The sequence below is a fragment of the Gasterosteus aculeatus genome, chromosome 15 (genome assembly GCF_964276395.1).
Source record: "Gasterosteus aculeatus chromosome 15, fGasAcu3.hap1.1, whole genome shotgun sequence".
Classification (NCBI taxonomy): Eukaryota; Metazoa; Chordata; class Actinopteri; order Perciformes; family Gasterosteidae; genus Gasterosteus; species Gasterosteus aculeatus.
The window spans coordinates 15557321-15581608 of NC_135703.1; the positions used below are offsets into that span (position 1 = coordinate 15557321).

The 24288-nt window shown below is 41.7% G+C and overlaps 2 protein-coding genes across 7 annotated transcripts in view; one reads left to right on the forward strand and one right to left on the reverse strand.

Annotated features, from left to right (window-relative positions):
* rbks (ribokinase) overlaps positions 1-9183 on the reverse strand; it is a 26024-nt gene extending 16841 nt beyond the window's left edge. For 2 of the 6 annotated variants that reach the window (XM_040199055.2, XM_078089107.1), the window contains exons 1-3: positions 8190-8442; positions 6890-6948; positions 733-865 (exon numbers count right to left, since the gene is read on the reverse strand). In XM_040199055.2, coding sequence (XP_040054989.2) covers positions 733-865; positions 6890-6948; positions 8190-8228 — 231 coding nt within the window. In that variant the 5' untranslated portion in view covers positions 8229-8442. Of the gene's footprint in view, positions 1-732; positions 866-6889; positions 6949-8189; positions 8686-9012 lie in introns of those variants that run through there. The other 4 variants (XM_040199053.2, XM_040199052.2, XM_040199051.2 and 1 more) reach the window with 4 other exon arrangements.
* Positions 8684-24288, forward strand: part of babam2 (BRISC and BRCA1 A complex member 2) — a 60006-nt gene continuing 44401 nt past the window's right edge. The window contains exons 1-4 of the mRNA XM_040199050.2: positions 8684-8818; positions 9130-9286; positions 11108-11184; positions 14678-14772. Of these exons, the coding sequence (XP_040054984.1) occupies positions 9150-9286; positions 11108-11184; positions 14678-14772 (309 nt within the window). The 5' untranslated portion in view covers positions 8684-8818; positions 9130-9149. The remainder of the gene's footprint in view (positions 8819-9129; positions 9287-11107; positions 11185-14677; positions 14773-24288) is intronic.

Genomic DNA, 24288 nt, shown 5'->3' on the forward strand with positions numbered 1-24288 from the left:
GCCAACCTCGCCTTCGTTTCCTTTCTCTCCTCTTCCCCTGATCCGCATAGGGATGTCCACATCTGTAGCTACTTTGGGTTGTGGAAGGGTTCCCCACCTTGCCCCAAGGCGTCTACTTCGAACCCACGCTCTCCAAAAAACGTGCCAAAACACGGGCACTTCTAGCTGTCTGTGATAATGGGTTGGGCTGGTATTGGCTGCTTGGCCCCATTCTCTTTGAAGAGTGGCCTTCCGTCTTGGATGTTTTTTGACAAGACCGGGTGTCTATTTTTGGGTTCTCCCCATGCCCGGAGAGCTCCTCCCGCACTGGGTTGTTATCGATCGGGCCTCTTTGTTCTGACAGAGGTGGGGCTTCGGTGCTTTAGTGTTCAGGTTGAAAGGCCATGCTGAGCCTTCTGATTGGAGACTCGGGGTTGTATGGTATGGGAATTTGCCTGTTTGAAGGCGCGCAAGTGTGGGTGGGCGTATGCATGCTGTATAGTATTGATCAAGAGAAAATGAAGCATGCAGAGTTGATGTGCTGAAGTGTGAACGAAGCTATAAGGTTTTCGGGAGTCGTTTAGCTAGTTGGTGGTATGTGGTGGCTGACAGCTGATTATTTTTACTGGGTGAGATGTAGCTGAACCAAAGGTTGGGCAAGCAAGAGTGAATCTTTTCAACTGAATGGCAGAGATTCATGCTCGGATCCACGCCCAACAAACACTACAACAAAGACTGGATCCAGCGTCCTACCTTGCAAACCATGGCGGTTTTGGCCCCCAGTCTTGCCGCCTGTATGCACTGGTTGGCCCCTTTCCCTCCGAAGCCTATGAAGAACTTCTGACCATGGATGGTCTCCCCAGCTTTGGGTAGCCGTGGTGCCTGGCTGAGGGGCAAAATGAAACAGGCACAAGTACATCTAAAGTAACTGTAAAGTAACAACCATTGTTTACTTATGATTTGAATTTAATTTCACTTTTCTTCCAGTCTCTTCACTGTGCAGCTAAAAGTTGCCAAAATGCATCCTTGAAACTTTGGAAAGTGTTTTATTTACCAAGAGTGTTTTATGCTGGAAATCGGAGCGCAAAACAAGAGTCTAAAATGTAAAGATAACCTTTCATGGTGGAACCATTTAATGGTTAAGATATTCATTTATCAAGGAAAATGTGCAAGAAAATCCCAGACTGATGGTTTTGGTGGTAGCTGCTGAGGATTATATGTTTTGTTCTTGTGAAGGTGGCTGAACCAAATACAATCATAAGACCTCCCTCCCAGAGTGAACATAGTTTGCAATTGGCTCATCACTCCGAAAAGCTCTAGATATTTTACCTACAGTAGACATTGTCAGATTGGAGGTTTCTCCAAATTTGCAAATGGCACATTTAGCCAAAACCCATCGATGTCTCAGCTTGACACTGGCCGCACCACGAATGCCTGACTCATCGGGGTTGGGTTAAAGTCCTACCCCTTCTCCCTTTCTCCCTTCCTCCTCCTTCTTCTTCTTGATGCGCCACAGGTGGGTGTCTTCAAGAGGAGCAGCCTGTTCCCACTGATTCCCCCAATCAAGGAGCTAGGGAGGGCAGTGAGTAACATGGGTGAGAGACAGTAGACGGCTTCATTCTGTACGTCAGGGCGCTGTGGTCTGGTCCCGGGCCAGGGCTGCGAGGGTTTGCGGATGGCAAAATGTTGTCATAAACCTGTTTCTCACCCTGTTGTTGCTCTTTTTTTCACTGTGTGTGTGTGTTTATGCCAGGTGTGCTATTACAGTAAACCCACTCAATCCCAGGATTTCCAGTAACTGAGACGCTGGCGGCAAACACTGGAGGTTGCTATAAACGCTGCTGTTTTTGCACCAGCGTGTGAAAACAGTCAAATGCCTGAGGCAACAGGATGTGAGGTCAGCGAGACTGAATTGTGGTGAGAAGCAAACGACACAAAGGTCGGACATATGTAAATATGCCAACACACACGTACGCACACTTATGCCAAATCTACTTGAATATGTGCATTTTGTTGGGGAAAAGCTCTTTTATCATTGTTAAACCTCCATATAGACTGTAAAGGAATAGTTCATGTGCAACAGGTGAACTAAACACAAAAAACTACAATGTGTAATCTGAGTAGCAAATATATATTAAAAAAGGAATACATTCTTCATGAAACATTTAAGACCAGGCCTTGGTGTTACACCACTGTATTGTCTGAATGCCAAACATGACTGCTGTCTGTAGCTGGCTAGCTTAGCTTAGCATACTGACTCAACAGTTGGCCTGTTCCCAAAGGACAAAATACACCTGCTTCTATAAAGCTCACTGAATAACACATTTGATCTTGTGTGTTTAACTAAAACTCAAGGAGGACAGTAAAAGAAATAACCACTCAGCATTGCTTATACACACCTAGGTTTTGAGTTCAGATTATAGAGGGACAGCATGTTTACAGAGGTGTACATAAGCAGATTGTGTTTGGACAGTCTTCTCCCAGTGTCAGTCAGGGAGAAACAGCTACAGATGACAATGAGAACCACGCCTGGTGGAATGTTGTACTTAATCTAGTAGATATTCCAGTTTATCTGCTAGTCTATACATCTTTCTTCAGAGGAGTGCACCATGCCGACAGACAGGGTGGCTATTTGTCAGGGAGAGGGTGAAGGAATTGTACCAAGAGGCATTGATACGACTCACTTTCTCTTGAACATTTGGTACTATTGGTAAAACAATTATCACAACACATTGTAAAATATTGTATTATTACTCAAAGGGACCATACTCATTTCATAACTTCTGTAGTTTTGCAAGCATCATTGTGTACCATAGTTCCCATAGGTGTTTTTTCATTATAATCAGTTACTCTATGTAAAGTATAAAATATCCTGTTCCCTTAACAACCATGCGACATACGAAACCTTATCTTCCTTAAATGTGTACTTTACAAACTTTACACACCCTATCCAATTAGGGCAGTTTATATTCACATCACAATACATTGTAAAAATGTATTTAAATATCATGTGATACATTGAAATTATGTGAACTATAATACCCGGAGTATTGTATTCTTGATTGTGTATAATATGGTTGACTTTGTAAAATACTTCATATAACTATGACTGTGTTCAGATTATTTAAAAAAGCATTCTATGTTATCTAAAGCATGTTTTTTTGTTATTCAATGTTGTAACTTTGAATATAAAGGGCTATAAGCAGATTATAAAACATCTTAAGCATGTTTTAATGCATGGGTCACTAATCAGTTTTTTGCCTTAAACTGATTTGTTTTGTGTTATATTTTATATTTTTATTACATTTATTGAGGTATTCCTACAATTGTAACAAACAAAGAGCACAACCTTTGTAAAACTACATAACATTTGGCCAACAGCCAGCTCAAGCCGGATAACTGAAGGTAAAATAATCATATTTCCACGTTCTTAAATAAACCCACCCACACATTGTGATGCCCGGAGAGACACTCGACTATTGTTGTCTGTGGTGACTACGCCAAACCAACAGAGCAGTTACGTGCTAAAGTGCAACCTCGGTGCGTTTTCTCCCATGGAACCCAAAAGGCAGCGAAGCAGGTGTTTCGATGACGTGGTTTATTTGCTCCCATTTCCCTCTCCGCCGTCACTATGAAAGTCCCTCCTCAGCTGTCGGCTGAGCAGTGGACAGAAACAAAATTGAAATACTGGTTGTTGGAAAACTTTAAACGTAAGCTCCCTTCCAGTTCCAAACACACAAGCTCCGAAGTGAACATACAGATACACAAAGTGTGCTGATAGATGAGCACGAATACACTATGTTTTTCAAACCTGTATGCATCACTCATACAAACCTTCATCGTCTGCGATGGTCCCTTTGACGGAAGCTCCAGGAAATCAAGGCAAGGGGGAGGCCCCTTCACGCGGAGACAGCATGCGGTCATGTTAAGCCGTGCTTTCTAACAAGAAGTTGGATTACGACGTGCGTGGTTATTTTTGCGTGGTCCAACCGCTCAATTGGAGACACGTGCGTGTTGCTATTTTCTACTTGGCAGTCAGAAGTGGCCTCTATCAGCGGGTATAATAACAGGCCACCTGTCAAACTGTTCTGTGTCTGAATTGGTCTGCGCTGATGGAAACCGTCCCAGCTTACATTCAAAAGTCGGCACGCAGATCGGTATAGAGTACAGAATAAGGGATGTTTGTAATTTTAATTTATTAGAATCCCACAGCACATCACTGAGTTGAAAATGGCCAGGGGGCAGTTAGGGGCAGAAAAAACCTACATTTGAAAAGATATAAATAATATTTTTGCTTAAAAATGTGTTGATTTGCAGAAGAATTTTCTATCAGTGGACAAATTTGGGGCCGTCCTCTGTAGGTGCATGCATGGAGCTTCAGTCTAAAAACACGAGGTAAAGTGTTCCCTGTGCTTCGGCAGAAATGCTCCTGTGGTGCATCTGCTGGGAAACTGAGCAGGTGAACCGTGTCTCGGTGGAGTGAGGCAGCAGGGGGCACTCTATGGCTTTGACAATGGGTTAAAAGCCGCAGAGGCTGTGCCGCTCCTCCTCTCTGTGCACTGTAGACAGCAGGCAGACGGCCGGCCGTCTTACAGCAGCGTAGTACAAGCCTGACTGTTACATGTGTCGCACAAATGCCAAAGGGATGCCAGTTACACTTGTGTGTTTGTGGGGGTCTGGATGGAAGCGGGCAAGAGAATGTGAGATTTGTGTTTTTTGTGTTTGTTTGTCACTGAACTCGTGCTGCCGAAACAAACACTGCCATGCATGTCACTTTGAAGGCCTGCTAAAGTATTACAACTACCCGCCCCTACATGCATTCTGACCCCTGTCCAAAAAGCCCCATTCCACAAACACACACAGTCTTACACACACATTTCCCGTCAGCTCATTAGGGTCTTAATTCAACGCCTGCCTTTCAAAGCAGAAAGTCACTGCTTGAATTGCTAATGATCAACAAATCAAAAAGCTCAAATCAACCTTCCATCCCCCCCAAAAAAAACAATAGGAGAAGGCATATGTTTTTGATGAGTTGTACAACGGTGTGGTGACACCTTGAGATAGAGCACACGCACACATAACTTTTCTCCCGCCAGCACATTTTCTGCTGTTGTTCGGTTGAGACTCCAGGTGTTGGCAGCTGGTTTACAGTTATTTTTCTCACAAAAACATATAATACAAGATGTATGACACAATTGTCACACAGGCTGCAGCAGCCCACTCCAGAGGCTGTGACAACGAGGCCCAGCGCAGACACAACACTGCACCGTAAATGCATTCCACTCATCCATCTAGATTGTGTCACTCCTCACAGCGGTTACAGTAAATGAGGCTGACGAATTGTTTTTTGACTAACCCGTTGTGTTGCTGCTGATGACTAATGATTTGTGGGAATGGATGCTACTAGGTTCGGCAAATCTCACCACCTACGATGGTGATGCAACGCTAACATTTCTATGAGCGGCAGCCAGATCGTCTGCACACTTTGGGGCTTTTAAAACCGGGGTCCGATTTGCTTTGTGAGGGTCACACTTCCTAGAGCAATAAATACCTGCTGGAACATTGTATCTGTTGTTCTGACAGAAAACATTAGAAGAAAGATGGACAGATGCCTCTATATTTAAACAAGAAGTCTTCATGCTGTTATGGCCTAATGGTCTGAAAGCTGTTGTACCACACAAGGTTTTAGATGAGGGACGTTGGGCGTTTAGAACAAGTATTGAAAAGGCAGCCAGTGCCATCAACTAAGTTTAGACCACTTCCTATATTCTCATTACTGTGCAGACCATTTCAGTAATGGAAAATACCATTCAGCCTGTAGGGCTTTTTTCCACAAGCTTTAAATTTTAAAATAGAATACCCGATGGAAAATGGTGGTAAATAGGAAATACGTTTAAAGCAAAAGGCAACTGAGCGTTTGTTGGTTATTGTTGCTATGCCTGACGGATGGAGACATAAGACAAGGTGGCTGACCTGTAGACCAACCTGGAAGTGAGCATTGCATTGGTTCCCTTGACAAAAAGTCATTTGAAATTTTAGATTGGATTCATGAATATTCTGTCTGAATTAAACTGCTAATTAAACTAACATTAGCGCTACAGATTGGCTGAAATCACTCGTCTCCGGCTGACTTTCAACAGATTAAAAATAAATATACACGTGCGGATTTATTGCAGTACACATTTTCACGCTATTGAGCTGGGCTTGGTAATGATTGCAGCTCTGGCTAAACACTATTGCTCTTTGGTTTTCATCAAAAAGTTGATTTTTCAGATGAATGCTGGTACTAGCTAAATGCACACCTTTTCGGCATATGGAAATGTTGTTGGTAAGACACTTGCAAGTGAAGCACTGCTTACCTTTGTAACATTTATCCACAGATTATGGTCTTCATGTGAACATAATGAGAGATTTAGTCTAACTGATGAGTTACATTTTCCACAGTTGCAGGATTTTTTGTGACTCAGAGAGGCGAAAGTGCCCATAATTTCACAGACAAAACAGAAGTTGAAGTCAGACAGCAAGAAGTAAATATAATTGTGCTCTTCATACTTATCTTGTGACGTCTTTGAGGGGGTCCAAAACCACTGCCTTTAAATGCATATGGTAAGCCCTATACCTGTTTTTGAAATACTAGTCCCAATACTAAAATAAGTGTTTTACCTTTACCTACAGGTGTGCAAGCCGGTCGTAAGACATGTAATGCATTCACATTTGGTTTTCAGTATTAAAAACTATACATATTCAAAAAACGTGTCTTAGTTCCTGTTGGGCCGACCTGAGGAAGCACGTTTCCTGAACTCTGATTTAACTGGCGATTCTGTGCTCGGCCGCCTTGTGAAACATTGGGAGTATTTACAGTCAACTTGTGAAACAACTACTAGTGCGTTAGAGGAGTAAAGTTACTCACCTTACCAAGTCAGTCATACAGGAGCCGACCACCATCACGTCAAAAGCCTCCTCCGACATCTGATTGAGACACAAACAAGTTATTTATACAGCAGTAACACGCATTTATTGACCTGAAATCTTTAAGGATTCTTCTATTAAATGACACTGTGATGATTCTTGAATTCCTCAGTCTTTGTCCAGTTTTTTACTTACTTTACTGTTTTACAGTACAAGCTATTCATAAACAACAACAAAATATATAGCATGGCCTCCTCTTTTCAGGCAAAATATGTAAATTTGTTTTCTCAAAAGCCCAAACCAAAAATTCACTTGATATTATTTATCTCCCACATTAGCATTAGCTTGACTGAACAAGGAAGAATGTAAAAATAGCGCATTCATCGCTGGCTGAGTTGGATGGGTTCCAATCTTATTGGGGAATGAGGGAGGTGGGGGGCATTTCTATGCTACTCCACGTGACTGCACCGCGGCCCAGCAAAAGTCTATAATTAATTCAATCCTCGGCTTGTATCGCAGCTAATGCGAGTGCGTTAATCTCCTCAAATCTCTGCCGAGGCAGTGAAGGACTTGGAAAGCCTGGCCGCTGGCTGCACGATGGCTCAATTCTCTCTTCCCACACCTCGCAGCATATTGTCTTCCCTCAGCAGGCACCAAGAGCTCGCCCAGAAAACTCCACTGCGGGAGAATATTTTGCGATCTGCATTGTTCAATCACTTAAAATGAGCAAATTCCACCCGTCTTGTGAAATTTGAGTGTGGATTCACAATGAAGCAGATTGACCTCAATCTGTGTTTATAGACACAGAAATTAGTACAAATGCATGAAAAAATACATCATTAAAAGGTTCAGGTTCACATTTTGGGGGGAATGAAGAAAGCATTCTCTCCAAAGGCCGCATTCATGTGTTTAAAACCATTTAGTCTGAATGCTTGTGCAGAGTGGTTTAAACTATTTAGACTGAGCCATGAGCTGAATCCACAAGAAAATGGCATGTAAGATTACATATTTCGGCCATATCTGATTCGGCTGGATAATGATTGTTATAACAATGATTTGACCATTTAAGGTTGAAAAAAAAGTAAAGGAGTTTAGATAATGGCTATAATGATAGAAATACTCCTTATATACTCGGTCCACCCAAACACACACACTGAGTTTGCAAAGGCTCTTTTATCCACATTGTTCTAACCATTGCAGTAGACTCAGAAGACAACTGTAGCTAAACATTGTACCAATAACACAACATCATCGAATGAATTACTCCCCACCAGTAATTGCTAGACAATAATGAGCTTTACATTTATCTTGCCAGCCGTTTCCAATGAATACTTCATCATTCCGGGGTATTCTTACTTAATCTGAATCAGCCCAATGAGTCAAATTTCCCAGTTGTAAATCTGCTCCATTGCACTGTTGTGGAAATAGCACTGATCATATTGCAATACCTCTATGTGCTAATTTGATCCAGTTTAAAACGAAAACTAAAGTCAAATCAGGTTCGTCGAGACCAATTGTTGTTCAGATATGCAGCATAATAATTACCTTGCATTTATGTTCTTGTCGCGTTATAACCGGTTATAAGTCAAACAGCCAACAGAAAAGTGACGGTCAAAGTGCAACATGCCAGCTCCCTGACGTCACAGCTGTTGCCAGATCCATTGTTGCCACCAAATGAATGCAGTAGGAATTTATTTTTGCTTATACTCATTTATTCATAATTTAAAAAAATAAACAGATGTGTACGAGTTCTATATAACAGGAATATATGGCGCAGGTAGTGAAAACACTCTCTGTGCTAACAGGCATTATTATAGACTGCTGAGTCCACGGCTACCGAAAGGACCCAAACAACATGTACCGGAAATGTGAGAGCTTGAAGTAAACATTGGAGTTAATTCTTGAATTGTATGATTTACAGGTGTTTCAGGTACTGTAACTCACACTACGTGTTGTATCTAAATGGACAATAATTAATACTTTATTCTTTTGCCAAGCTATTTTCTCAAATTGCGGGAATTTGACGCTCTTTTCCGGGGAAAGCTAACAGAGGCTAACCACTGCAGTATCGTACACGTCGTACGATGGTGAAATGCTATTTTATAATCACCGTTTGTCACTTACGTTGACGTTAGATGAGACATTAGTTAACGTCCTTTTGAATTGTCTACGCAAATGCACGGTTCCATTGTGTCACATGCTACGTAAAGCATCTCCTCGAACGGTCGCATCTCTCCACAGACCCCGCAGCAGTGGATAAAATGAACAGCGTGTCCCCTGAGGTCGCGCTGCACCGCATCTCACCCGAGCTGCGGCCCTTGCTGTCCAGCGTCGTGCGGAATGGACGCGTGGGACTCGACTCCACGAGCCTGCTCCGTGTCACAGACCTCAAAACTGGGTGAGGAGCAGTTTGAGAGCAGGACTTAAACACGTGAAACAAACGCAGAGGTGTCCACCCGGTAGCCCTGAGCTTTACACTGCTGTGATGTTGCATTTTTATTATTATATAAAATAATAGTTTACATTTTCAATATTTGGTCCTGTTTTTTTCTTTTCTTCTTCAGCTCTTTGGAAAAATTTAAACACTGCATTCATGTAAGATTGGTTCAATACATCTAAGCGACATAGTTCGACTGTATTTTCAAAGTTTGTGCTTCGAAACTAAACGCTTCGGCGCGTTCTGTGTTGACTCTGGGGACAGAAAGCAGACCAATTCAGGAAGACACCAGAGGTGTGTGACTGAAGAGAAGTGCTTAAAAATCAACAGTATTATTGTGAAATCGATTCACTTGTAAATACGGCAGCACTGCGGTCTTGTGATCCATTTCATTGGTCTTCATGAGGACTGAAGCAGCAGCAGCACTCAAATTGATTTCTTAGTAAAGACACCGTTGCAGTGGTCTAGTAAAGCTTTTACAAACAATGCTGAACCATGAGTCCTTTCATCCTTGATATTTCTTAAGGTGTAAATAGGTTGACTTAGTGATTGTCTTAATGTGGCATTTGAAATTCAGTTCTGACTCCACGATCTCTGGTTTGGTTTCATTTGAATTGTTCCTCCTTTGATCCAAAGACAACTATCTCAGTTTTATCTCTATACCGAAATGCTCCTTAAAGTTATGTTTTTTCATCAACACAGGCTTGTACATTTATTTATTTATATATATATATATATATATATATATATATATAATTTTTTTAAATTGAAGTACTAACTAGATATTAGCATATTTCCTACAACATCTCTGATATTTCCTGTTATCTGACTGCTCACACTTACAATGGTGATTAAAGACTACTAAAATGATTCTGATATCATAATGTATGCTCTTGTATGCCAGGAAAATAGACAATCCCTGAGAAACACGATGCAGTCTTTGCTCTCTTAAAAAAGACAAAAAAAGGGTCAAACCACCACCATTGCTTTGTGCTAAAGGTAAACATTTTATTTACAATGCTTATTTACAGCTTTAATGGCTGTTCATACTTTGTCCATTTTTGTCCTAAGTGATTTGTACAGAAATATACAAAAATAATGATTGTCTCTTCAAAGTTTGGAATCTGTTCCACCTGCCCTCTTCAACACAAACCTCACCCGTTACAACAACCCTAACCCTAATAAAAACTAAATCCTAGAAAGAGACATTAATGGCATGAATACAAATGAATATTTTTTTCTGCTACAGAATGGGAATCTTCAGATTCTTTGAATTCACAAAAAATAAAATGTTCTCACTACCAGATGTCTCAGCAATACACCTTCATTCTATTATTCATGATTTTACATTTGAAAAAATGAAAATGAGAAATCTTGTTAATTCTAACCCCCAAGACGTTGCATGCAGGCTTAGTGGGAGAAAATAAATGGGCATAACCTAAATCCTTTTAAAACGTCAGTCATGAAGTTGATTTTGAAAAGTTGAATGCATTAAAAGTTTAGGTCGATACATTTTTCCTTTGTGTGTACCGCCGTGTTCTCGTATGAAGTGAACGTTGAGTTACAGAAGGCACATCAGTTAAAAAGGGACTCGTCTACACAAAAGAGTTTTACATGAAAAAGAAAGTGGAGCAGCTGTTAAGAACACGGTTTTTAGTTTGCACCGGTACAGTCAGAAAAACAATGTGCTTTGAATTATTCCTGGACTTTCAGGTTGCCCACTGCCCTCCGGCTTTTACATTAATTATGTCTTCTGTTGTTTCCGTTACCTCCCGTGTTCAGTTGTACGTCTCTGACCCCCGGCCCCTGCTGCGATCGCTTCAAGCTCCACATCCCCTACGCTGGAGAAACCCTCAAGTGTGAGTAAATGAGCCGATGAATCCGAGCAGTTTGGTGTGGGTATTTTATCGGAAGTAGCATAAACAACTATAATGGATGTAACCCCAATGTAAATAAATGAGGCAAATTAACATGATGACGGTTATGTTGATTAAAAAAAACACAATTTACAAATGAAATAAGTAGAAGAACCTGGTTTGTTCGTGGCCAGCATCGGAGCGGCAGTCTGAAACGCTGCCCTTGGACAGCCTCTCACCCTTTCAGAGGAATCACATCTGTTGGTGCACTTCTGTCGTCCAAAGGAGTTCTGATTCCTGTCCGATTCTGATTATTGGTGGAAATGAATATTTTGAACTTCTCTGTGGGAAATATCCATGATGGTTTGGAGGTCTGACATCCCCAATGATCTCCTCCTCCGTCTGCTCAGGCATCCACAAGGCTGAGATCAAAACATTGTTATGGTCTCTATAATAGATGTTTTTTTTCAGTTTGGAGTTTGGATGACCAGACCTATTGTGCATTTGTTCAGAGTTCAAGTTATTGAATAAGTACAATATAAATCCCCCCACAACCAGCACATGGGCTTCAGGTCAGCTGATTGTGCACAGCGCTCACATTTTCATCTACCAAGGCAGAAACCTGTTTGATGGTTTGACACAAATGAAATAACCATAACTGATTGAACAATTTAGTTCATTTGGATTCCATTTCTTTGTTCCCTAAAAGTGCTAACAGCATTTCAATTTGCCGGTCTCCGACTGCTCAGGTTAATTGATTCATTGTGTAGGCGAACAATGTGGATGTTATTCGAAAAAAAGAAAAAGACCACTGCTGAATTTGATTTCAAATACAACATTTCAATCAATCCAGCCTTGATTATTTTCAAGAGATCCACTTAGAAGATGACGGGTGGTTTCAATCTCGAACCCTGGTGCATAAATGAATAAATTCATTTTTCAAAAGAACCTTTATATAACCACAACAGAGATGAATGAAGACTGTGGAGACATCCTGACCTGTCGTGGTACCTTAACTCGAGGGATGAAAATGTAAACACACTGTACCACTGGAACCAAATGTACAATTAACCAAACAGCAACATGGGAATGTTTAGCATTTTAATAAGCAAGAAGTAGGACCTAAAGCACCCACAGGAATCTTACAAGCACAAAAACAACAACAATAGTTTTGTTATTATGGTGACGCTTCATTGGAACATCGTCCTCAAGTGCCCGATGGGCAGCATTGAAACAATGTTAAGTGATTCTACTTGTGGTTTTCAATGTTTTCTATTTGATTCTTTCTGAAATGACGTTGATGCTCGACAGCCAGCTCTGACATGTACGCACACATGTGCTACATCAGGGCCCCGTTGCGTGGTCCAACTTAGCCGATCAAATGTCCTATAAGCCAGTTTACATTAACCCGATGATAGACTTCAGGCTGATCCGCTCTCAAACAAACAGTCTCGTTAATCTGAACCAGACGTCAGCCATCAGGATCATTGAGCGTGGCCGTCCAACTTCAAAAGGGGGGAGAGTTGATCACCGAAACCATGATTTTCTGGCAAATAAACTCAAAGGAAGACATGCAGAGGATGATCATGAACGCATATGAGGAGTTAAAGACCATAATGTCTATACTTGAGACATTTCTGTTGTAGGAATTGAATGACAAAATAATGTTTGATATCAAGGCTTTTAAAACGTTAAGGCCAACGAATATAAAAGCACCCACTATATCAAATATTATCACGCGCAGTAGCAGTAGGGGAAACGCTGGGTCTGCAGTTTGGGAACATTCTGAAATGTAAGAGTACGTGTGTGACGTTTCCTTTAACTGTCGTTGAAGTTATTGTGGTCTTGGTTAGGGGGGAAAAATCAACTTTTTTAGCAAAAGGGAAGTATGCTTTGCTTATTTTGCAAAAAATCTGTCTGGGCAGATATGATCAAAACGTCAAGATGTAGCCAAACTTGAATCATAGATGTAAGGTTTAGGAATATGCAGCAAAGGAAAAATGCAGAGAGTCCTCCAATGAACATCGGACACTGAGAATAAAAATATCCAATAACTTTTTATTGCTTTTCAATGTCATTGCCAGTGTTACTTTCTTTACTGAATCGTATTTTCTATATTTACCTCACTCTTATTGCAATTATATTTTTCTATTTGATTTTTCTTACGCCTTTATATTGCCTCTTTTATTGCTTTTTGTTATTGTCAGTTAGAATCTTTGACTAATGTCTGGCACAAAAAATTCCCTGGGGACTGATACACTGTGATCTAACCTCGTGTGAAATTAGGGTTTTTACACGTACATCATGATGAAGCCATGTGATCTATCTTTGGTTTACCCACCCGCTGTTTTAATCAGGGATGCCGCTTTGCTGTCAGCCCGTCTCTGGACCAGCCCTCCCACTTCACCACTGTGACTGGCACTGCTAAACAACAATTTGTGGCCTTTGTTGTTGTTGTTCATATTAAGCCCTTATGACCTCAATAAGAGAAAAATGCTCTCGCTGAATTGGAAAGGCCCGGCATGCGGCGACCAGACGATACTTCTCTTTGCCGTCTGTATGAACAAAGCGGTGTTTAAATGTAACCTGGAATGGTTGCACTTCTAAGACCTCCCTTTTTTTTCCCTCTGGAGCCGAGCCAGCATGTCTCTGACAGACTGCCAGTGGTTTGAAACCGATCTACAAGCCCGTCCTCTCGTCTCCTCGTTTGACTCCTTTGTCCACTGGGAGGGATAAAACTATTTCCATGTGTGTGTGCTTTACCTCGTCGCGCTGGGGCTGGAGCGGTGAGAAAGGGGAACAGATCAGTCTTGCAGCACACAAACAGACTTGTGTAACGTTATATCAGAACATTGTGTACCAGCAAAAGCAGCATGTTATGTGATTGGATTATATGAGGATGTTGTTGGTTTCTCCATCCAAGGACAGTTGCTGTCTGTAGTTATATTTCTTTATTTTGTTTTCCTCTCGATGCATCCTTCAATTGTGGTGTTTTAGCACCTTAATAGGTTTTTGCATTGCCGAATACTTGCCATTTTAAAAGTATCTGCAGTTATCTTTACCAGATAGACTTGTTCAGCAGGATTTGAGTGGCTTCAATGGTAAATATGTAGTTGGCTCATTACTATACTCATACTACTAGTACAAATGGCTGGCTTCAGATCAAAGACTAGCCGGGTTAATATAAGGCCACTAAAAAAAAAAAAACCTCTCCATATCCTGAAACCACATGGAATGAGGCAGATTGCCATATTAATGAAAGAAAAAGATTACACTTTTTTTTCTCTGGTTGAAAGAAAATGACATTTTGAGGCTCACCGGAGACAAAATGATCTTCTTCTGCTGAGAGGGTGAAAATAATGCTGAAATTATGATTAGCTCATATGAGATTCATCTTGTATTGCACAATGGCAAGAAAGTAAAGTAAACTTTTTGAATTCAGGTTCTGCATATTAGTGTCCAATCAGCTGATGATTCCTCTCTTCTTTCCTCCCAGGGGATATCATATTCAATGCACAGTATCCTGAATTGCCGCCAGATTTTATTTTTGGAGAGGATGCCGAGTTTCTCCCCGAACCCTCTGAACTGCCGGTGAGTATCTGCACTCGTAGGAGAATCAATAATTACCAAGGGAGGACTTCAAATGTATTCGATATGTAGATCATTTTACAGTTGCTCCGATCGGAAACCTGTCATTAAACGGGACAAACTTTGGACGCGCCGCAATGCCATGGCAACTCTTTGTCGTCAAGTTGCGGCACGTGACACATCATACAGTTCTGCCAAACACGAGATTAAACTCATTAAGCTGTCTGGTCAATTGGCAGCAGCTAAAGTGTGTATTGGGAATGTTGTTAGCTGCCGGCAGTAAGCCCAACACTTACAGAACAGTGAGAGGGAGTTGCCTATTTTTACCTTTAGTTTACCTTTAGTTTACTAAAGGTAAAAGTTTAGGTTTTTAGTTTAATCGTTTTGGGGTTGGAAATGAGAATTTCTTGAATCAAACTAGACATCGTGTGCACTGTTTATTTATCTGCAATTACCGGTCAATCCATGATTCCCACACAAACCAGCCGAAACGAGATCAAGGGACTGTAGTACTTTGTGTAAGACCTGCACAAGTGTTGCAGAACTCAACTTCGTCTTGAGGCCTCAGGATCCTTTCTCAAGAGAGAAGAATAACAACGAAACTGATTCATTTTTGATTTAATTACTACCATAGCGCTTAGGAAACCAATGGAACACAAAACATGTGCCCCTGCAATGGCTTTTGATTGTTCTAGGATTTCACATGGTACATTTCATATCACGCATATTCAGTTTATATTTCAATCAAAGAGGTGAATAAAGAGGTGAATCTGTTTTTTATGATAATGTGGATCTTTCCGTTTAATTTGAGATGTGTTTTGCACGTTTTACATCGCTATATGATTCAAGGAGTGTAGAACTATAACTTTTTAAATATTATCATATTTGGTGTACTTTCTTAAAATGTTCGCTTAACTTTTAACTTACCAGAAAACATTGAGATAAAACCATCCAGAATCTCATACAGTAATTGCCTGTGTGGTATGAGAACTGGTTTTGTAGGACTGATTGCATCACAGCTGTCTAGCTTCAAATGGGGTGTGGTTTGAATGTTTGGCATTAGCCCCCAGCCGCAAAAAGTGGTTTCAACATGACACTTCCGTGAAGTTCCAGATACATTTTTTTCTATAACTAAACAAACAATGTGACGGTTATTTACTAAGACTTTGAGACTTCTATAAACCCAGGATTGCAATGCAGAGTCATGCAGACAAGTGAGATCTAATACAATTATTTATACGATCATTAAAAGTCTCCCACTGATGTCCATAAGAAGGAATGCACGTTTAAGTAACTTTCATTGTCTCGTGGCTCTAAACCAATCAATCAAATTCCGCTGTGTCATGACGAGGACGTACTGTCCACTGGCTCTAATGGAATCAGTGCACTGTTGACCAGGGAGATTATTGGGCCTTAATGAGAGCTGCAGTCTACTGAGTACTTCCTTGTTGTTACGATACTACCATGTAGTTATGTAGAGCTATATTTGAAGCCCCACAGCACGTAGAAGCTAAATTCCCCTGCTTGTGTCAGAGTCTGGGAGTAGAGAGGGGAGTATTGCTCACCGTCTCGCAAAATCCAGCTGTTCCCATAAGGGGAAGCACCTCTGCCGAGCCAGTGCTCGGCCGCCCAGACACATGTTTATTTTCCTCAATCTCCTGGCTGTTTTTTGCCGGTTATGCTCTCATAATCCTCCCTCGTCTGTCTCTCAGCCTGAGGTCATCCTCTTCTCATTCTTTCTTTTCTGTGCATTTTCAGTAAGTACATCCCCCTCCTTAAAACGCTTAGTTCCCAGCAGGTCCTTCATTTACCCTTTTATCCCCAGGGAAATGTTTACCGTCCAAATACAAAAAGAATCAAGCGATCAAATGTGTTTGTACAATGACTCGTCTTTTAATGGCAGTATGAACTGCATTGTGTGCCACCTCTGATGAGCGTGCTGTTGGTTCAGATCCGTGGAGAAGGACTTCTCTTTGGGAGCTGTGCGATCCGTCGGGGTAAACATTAGGCTAATTTTAGGTCCCTCTGTCAGCAGCTGGTTGGATTCTCGATGTCTCAGCAACACACAACTCTTGTTTACAGCCGGCCGAGGGTATCATTAGCCGCTCTGCATGGCCCCGTGGTTTTTCCCTGCTGTCACCGGGCCTCGAGTGGGTTAGTTATCCGTGTTTCTGTTTAGACAGAGAAATGTGAAATATGACAGGATTTAAACAATTCATGCAGTCAACTCTACATGGTATGATCGCCTTACAAATGTGGTTACAAATGTTCAATGTTCAGTTTGGGTTTGAGCCGGATCAAAGCTGTATATAACATAACATAGCTCTGCATAATCGTTTTTTTGGGGAGTGATATTCCACACTATATAATTTGTAGATAGCGAGGATGGCCTGTTTTTGACTGTTAAGTGTGGCAGTCAGTAGCAGTCTGTAAGCGTGTACATTACATTACAGGTCATTTAGCTGACGCTTTTATCCAAAGCGACTTACATTGCATTCTAACCCATGGTTTTACATTTTCGCCCGGGGAGCAATTAGGCAATTTGTACGTGTCCTTTTCCAGCCGTGCACCCTGTACTTAGATACCTGCTGAGTACTGGCCAACCGCTGAGGCTAGTGGATGATTGGCAACTGTCACACTATCAAGATCATTCAAATGATGTCAAACAGCAAATTATTTTATGTTAGCTAATAGTAGCCAGAGACCTCCCAAAAATCTGAAAGCTTTCCATTCCAAAATCTTGGCGTCTGCAGTCTAATGGGTTTATCTTGGGCTGAGAGGGAGCCATTGTTTTCTTTGTTTTTTACATGGAAGTAAATCTTGATTTGGAGCTGTGATCATTACTTAACCACTCTGACACATCAACTGCTGTCCAACCTAAAGATTTAATTGCTTCCAGTCAGCAGTTAAAAGGCGGCGTGTGAGGTATTACTGAACAGTGGTGATCCTGCAGAGACCGTAAAGTTTTAAATAGTATAGAACATGCCATGTTTATCATGGGAACTGAGTACATGATGTTGGACTGGCGTAGTCTGGGCTTAGAACAGGACAGCTATACGTACATGCACGTGTCCAACTCGGTTTCGAGTCAGGGCTTGTCGTCTAGTACAGCAGCCTTTCAAGACGAGCATGAACCTGAAACTGCTAACTCGTTTTTACAAAATGCCTTCCAGCCTTATCTAAAGGGAAAAGATTTATACGTCTTGGGAATCGGCACATTATAAGTGTGAGAAAAGGCCTGTACATTAAGTGGTCTGCTGTGAGGAACAATGAGGAAATTATGTCATGGTTGTGTTGTGGCATGTTTATAAAGACATTTTATTCAGAGCAATTGCAAAGTATAAACCGTGTTTAAATGAGATGCTGGTGTGATATCTGTGCTAATGTACAGAAGCTTGCTGGAAGTAGAAGAGCACCATGAAGGGTAGACGTCCACCAAGCCGCGCACCGCCTTGACTTACTTAAAACTTCAAATCCAATTGTGTATCTGCCCTGTGATTTTAAAAGGGTAGTGGGGTCCTCCGTGTTCCCGTGCTACACCCTTTAACCGAGTTCCATAAAAAAATTGGGCCTGACAAAGGATCATGGTCTTGAGTTAGTTATAAACTTCTCCATCAACAAGCGGTGGTCTACAAGGGACAAAGAAACACTTGATAAGTTCGTCCTATAATATTTTACATCAAGCAGCGATTAAAAACATTTCTGAACCCTCCCTCCCTCCCTACCCCCCCCTCTTGATTTTCTATCGTAGAGATCCACTGCATGGTGTTTTCTTTCCAGCTGGCAAAATCCTCCTCTCATATTCACTACTAGTGAAGCTCAGAGGCTTTTTGCCTCAAATTTTTTCTCACAAATACAGTTGATTGAAATGCTCAATTTTTTTTCAAAGTTTGCTTAAAACAGGCTCCATATGTCAATGGTTTCAGATATTTACCCTTTAGCAATAGCCAGCTTGACACAAGATTTCTGGAAGATTTCAGGACAACATTGATGCCTTATGATGTGATGAGTGTTTGTTTGACTGGGAGGCAGATAAACAAGACATGCATGGAAAATAACATCAGAAGTGTATTATTATAAATTATATGAATAATATAATAAGAGATTTTTCAACTGCGATATATTACCCCCAGTTATGAGACTATTATTATATTTATTTAAAAATAGATTACATGCAAACATTTCATGTAAAACAGACTGTACTACAAACGTATGGAGAAACTGTGCAGCCCTTTGTGATTCTTCTTTGATACAGAATTACTGTTGACAGCACAAACACAAATATTTACCGTGAGATAAGAGTGCATATGCCTTGTTACTTTACACACCTAATACCCTCACCGTCTCTGCGTAATACGTTATTCGTCTGGTCTAGACGTGTCCGGTCATGCGTGCGGGCACTAAACATTTGGGGAGTTCCCCAGTGTTAAGCACCTTTGTCAGTGGGTGTGTGTATGCACCTGGGACCCGAGCTTCGCCTCCATGGCCTCCACATCCAGCAGCAACATGTTTCTCAGCACTCCTCTGTGTGCAATAGGGACAGGCTCTGTCTAGTTACGCCGGGAACAGTAATGCTCTCTATTGGGGGTTTGATTGGTGTACAAGGCTATTTTGAACGTTAATCCAGCCCTCTAATCTAGTGAAGGCTTTTTATTTGTGGGTGGGGGGCATGTCCCACAATTTCAGAAGTATTGACTGGTTGTCTTGTAAAATCTGGGATGTGACTGTTCCTACGCTAACAGCTTTGTATTAAAGCATTAAACTTGTGCTTTAGTATTGTCAGAAAGCCCAACATTCTGAAGTAATTACTAATGTACGAGAGTTCTTTTACACATCAGTAAGCCCCACTGTGTACTAGAGGAACATTTGCCTCCATGACCAGTTAGTTTATATTTCACAGTTCCAAATGGTGTATCAATCTGCCACTGAAAATAGTCCAATGCTAACGACAAATTCCTCCTGTTTGAGTAACTTTCGTTTAAAGTTGCAACCCGAGCTGTTTTCTAAAAAGATTAAGCTTTTTAAAAAAACGTTAACTATATATTTGTGACCCATCTTTTAATGTTAACGTGTAGAGCAGGAGCCAGTGTGTTGTGTGCCGAGGACCATAAGTAGACTAAGGATGCTAGAAAGGGAGATAGTGGGACGGCAAAATGCATCATTTTGTATTTTCGTTGGACTTGCACTCACTGGCCAGTCACTCCTGCTCTCAAAGACCAAAAGATTATTTGCCCTTGCACTATTTTTAGAAGATTAAAACTCCTCAGAGAAATCCTGCCCTCAGACAATGAGACGTTGTCTAAAGTTTAGATATCAGGACCACTCCCACCCGTTCAAGCACTATTCCCGTTTAGGAAAAGGAAATATTCCCGTCCTCACGTTACGAGCGTCAGTGAGCGCTTCCTATCTGGTGCTCCAGCTCGTCCCCTGTTACCTTTTAACAATAGACCGCAGAAGACTCATAAAGCAAGATTATGTCAACCTGGGCACAGCGTACCAACTGTTGCTCCTGTTTCCTTCCCGCTGTGTGGAATAATGCATTCCAGCTTTTATTAGAGTTGATTATTGGCAGGGCCCACTGACAGCTCTGTGAATGCTTTCAGCAGACAGGCTATTGTTTGCTACCAGGACTGACTGGTAGACAAGAGACGTAAGAGCCGGACTAAGATGGGAGCACAGTATCGGTCCTCTTAGTGTCCGGTCCCAGGCTGGAGAAGTTACAGAACCACATTCAAAGTAGTCCGACAAGAGCTCATTCTGTCAACAAGTTGCACTGTGTTGGACACAAATCGCACAGCTCACAGTAAAAATATATATATATATTTCTTTTTTTTTTTTTAAACACACCGGGCTGAGAATGCCAAGTGTCTTAAACACATGACAAGAGCAATTTAGCATGATCTTAGACTTGGCACTCTCCAGGGGCAAATAGGGTGTGAGCCCACACTTGAATTAAAGACTAACAGAGATTAATTTAATACTTTGGAGTTTTTAATGCCTCACACTTTCAAGTCGACAGCGATTTATTGGATCTGGTTGCCAGCATCTATAAAAATCATATTTAAGACATAAAAACAAATATCTTCTCTTGGCCTATATAATTATCTTGCATTTTCAGATGCCAGTCCCTCTCTCATTGGCCTACGATAAATATTGGATCAGAGATGGTACAGACGGATGGCACAAGAAGACATAATTCTGTCAACTTGGGTCTATTCAGTGTGAAGAGTGCCCGATTTAGGTGTACATTTTGTTCTTAAAGGAAAACCCTGTTTTTTTGTTGAGTTCTTCTTTTATCGCCAACACGTTTCACAATACTTCAGGGTAGAATTGTTACCACGCAGTGATTCCACTAACCCACAAATGTCTGTCAATTTAGTGCAATAAATTGAACACTTAGTAGTTTTGTCTTTATTCAAACAAGACTACATGGTTGTCTTGAATTAGCAGTGCTGGCAGATTTCCCGTGCTACCAGTCTGTTAATCCGTAGTATCGATTGGCCTTTGGTGATCCTCTTTGGGGGGACCATGGCACATGGAGTAGAGAGGTTGTGCCGGTGACGGTAGGGTTGGCGGTTTGAATCCCAGCTGTTACAGGACCCATGTCAAAGTGTCCCTGAGCAAGACACCCAACCTCTAACTGCTCGCCGGGCGCCATCACAACAGCCCACTGCTCCCACTGTATGGGTGGGGTTAAATGCAGAGAATTGATAAGGGATACTTTCTATTTCTTGCTTTTGATTTCAAAGTAAACAGTTTTATTTGTCCATTGTGGGTGAGTTTCTGAACACAGAGTGGAGTGAACGCGTTCTGAACTGCAGAAGATGACGGGCTGTAGTCAATATCTCATGTTCATAACTGACTATAAGTAGTTCCCTGAAGGTTATCGGGCCTAGTTGGCTAATTAGACTTCATTTTTTTAAAATATCTGGCTCGAGTATTACGTGCATTCACTTTTTACACATTTCATTGCTTTTATTAATTGTCCTTGAAGACTAAACAATTTGATCAATTCTTTGTAATTTATTTACATTTTTAATAAGATATGAGTAAATCCGTGAGTAGTCTGTATGTGTTTTTAAAGACATTCATGTCAACCATCTATGCTATTCTGACTGTTTTCAACATTGGCTCGGACACACTGCTACAGGAATAGATGCTAAATGGTAATCCAATATTTTGGTGCAGTTTTTAACATTGATATTGAATCAATAATAATAATAGTATCTAAAGGTAATACGATTATACGTGGCTTCTTTTACAGATATGTGCTCTTTTCAAATAAGGAAAATATCAGTGATTTAAGAATTAGAGACGACAGGTTTTATCATAAGCCAAGTTTAGGCTTAATCAATTGACACAGGTTTAACCAGTGTGTTGTGTCAAAATAATTGGATTACAAGGTCCAGATTGAACCGGGGACTTTTGTTGAGAGCTACGTTATCTACCCCCTGTGGATAAAGCCTTAAGAAAGATGTTCCTTCCTTACAGAGGGATCGAGAGGGCATGTAGAAGGAATGTATTCCAGTTCTTTTCTTCAAACGCAACATTTTTACTCTCAAATAGCTTAGATTGCGACTATTGGGTCTTTTGTTTTTTATGTATCGAATGTGTACGTTTTCCACAGAGCTTATTCTATTCATAAAAAACACAGATTTCTTTTGGCACACACAGCCTTCAGCAGAGCGTATTAAATCAATTCAGCGAAGAGTCTGTATACAGACTCGCATGTCTGCACACATGCGCGGACATCGCTCTTTTGGTTCAGTGCTTTTCACAATATTTGCCTCTGTGTTCGACCAATGGTTTTCTGCAGCTTTACAGTGCTACCTTGTTAACTCCGAGTCACAAAATCCAGTACAATGCAATCCAGTCCAGTGGTGGGCTCTTTGTCTTTCTCCCCCGATAGAGATGGCAACGCTGACATGGGTCTGTCTGTCTGTCGCAGATCTTTCAAGGCCACTTTATCGGCCAATGTCAAGAGCTGATCGTGTTGTTTCATATATCCAAAAGGATACCTTCACTGTGCACACTTGAGGGACTGTTCCTTCTGCCCATCTCTCCCAAACACACAGGAAAACGTCACATGCTTTACCTTACAGAAAGCATCCGGTATGTGCCGTTGCTTTTGTCCAGTAATAAAACCGTACGCTTCACCAAAGTTGGGTTTGTGTTGGGCCTTCACCTTTTTCTTCATATTGGTGCTGCAGACGGTTCTCAAACCTCGAGCGTACACGAAAGGTGTGAAAGCCCACCGCGCTGATGTCGTGTTATTGTCCGAAATGGGCGCTCAAACAAAATGTGCTGTGAAGAAGTAAGAAGACCGCCATAAACCAACCTTCACAATGCCACGGAGGAATAATTATCTGGAAAATCAAATTTCATATTAATAAACGACTTTATAGCCTTCCTACAGGCCCTGTAAGAAATAAAATTGAGCCTAGTGTTACATGCATTATAAAGAAATGAAGGTTGAATATGCCGTCAACTATGTGATTTGGCTTCAAATGTTGAGATAAAGCGCTTGGAGACGGCTTGGCCTATTTGTATATCCGGACATGTGAGTGGGGCAAAGAGTCATGAAAAGCTTCACCACGTCGCGAGGACACTCACAGTAGCTTTCCCTCCCACTGGAAAAAGTCTCAAAGCCTGTTATCTTTGGCCTTGGCCTACTTGCCTGAGCTCTGCAACCCCCCCCCCCCCACACCCCCACTCTCCCATTTCAGATCTCTCCTCCTTGATTCTCCTCCTGTGGAGTCTGGCTGATATTTTCTGTCACAATCCTGACGCAGCACTTCTTCAGTCCCTCCTCGCTTTCAGCTGGCTCCTGCCCTGCAGCGCTGGCTGCCTCTTTTGGACAAAGCCTACCCTTGTTTGCGTTTGGCCCCTTGTTTCGGGAATCCCGACATTGCTGGTAACCGCCGGTTGGTTAGGAACGATGAAGTCACTGTCTGTGTTTAGACCCCACTCCCCTTCCCCCCAAGGCGGGCGTTTCTCTAAAACAATGGAGGCTTTCTCCATCAGTGGTACAATATGGGCAGCCAGACAGGAAGACGGGCGAACAAAAAGACAGAGAGTCAGGGAGACGAGCTAATGCAAGTCAAAGTCGTCTCGCCTTCGATTTGACACCTCTGTGTAATGCTTAGTAGTGGTTACGGTCTAATCCTCCCTCCCACTCATCACTCGGGTTGATCTGTGCTCAGTTGTCCCGAGGGCTGCGGGGGGGGGAGAAGGCAGCTACGCGCTCCCTTCGGCTTCACAGTTCTGTCAACAGGTCGCAACCGTTTGAGCCTGCAGAGCGGTGGTCCGCTGTGCCAGTAGATTGCCTTCCATTGGAAGAAAATCACGTCGGGTCACAAGTCATGCGCGGTCGACCGCGGGAAAAACTTGGTAGTGCTAATGACTAGCGATCCTAGCTAATGGACATTTAATTTCATTCAAAAGCAACTCTGGATGACTCCAATCAGTCATCAGAGTGAGGTAACGACCAAGAATGTGTGGAATGCTTGTGACGGCTCC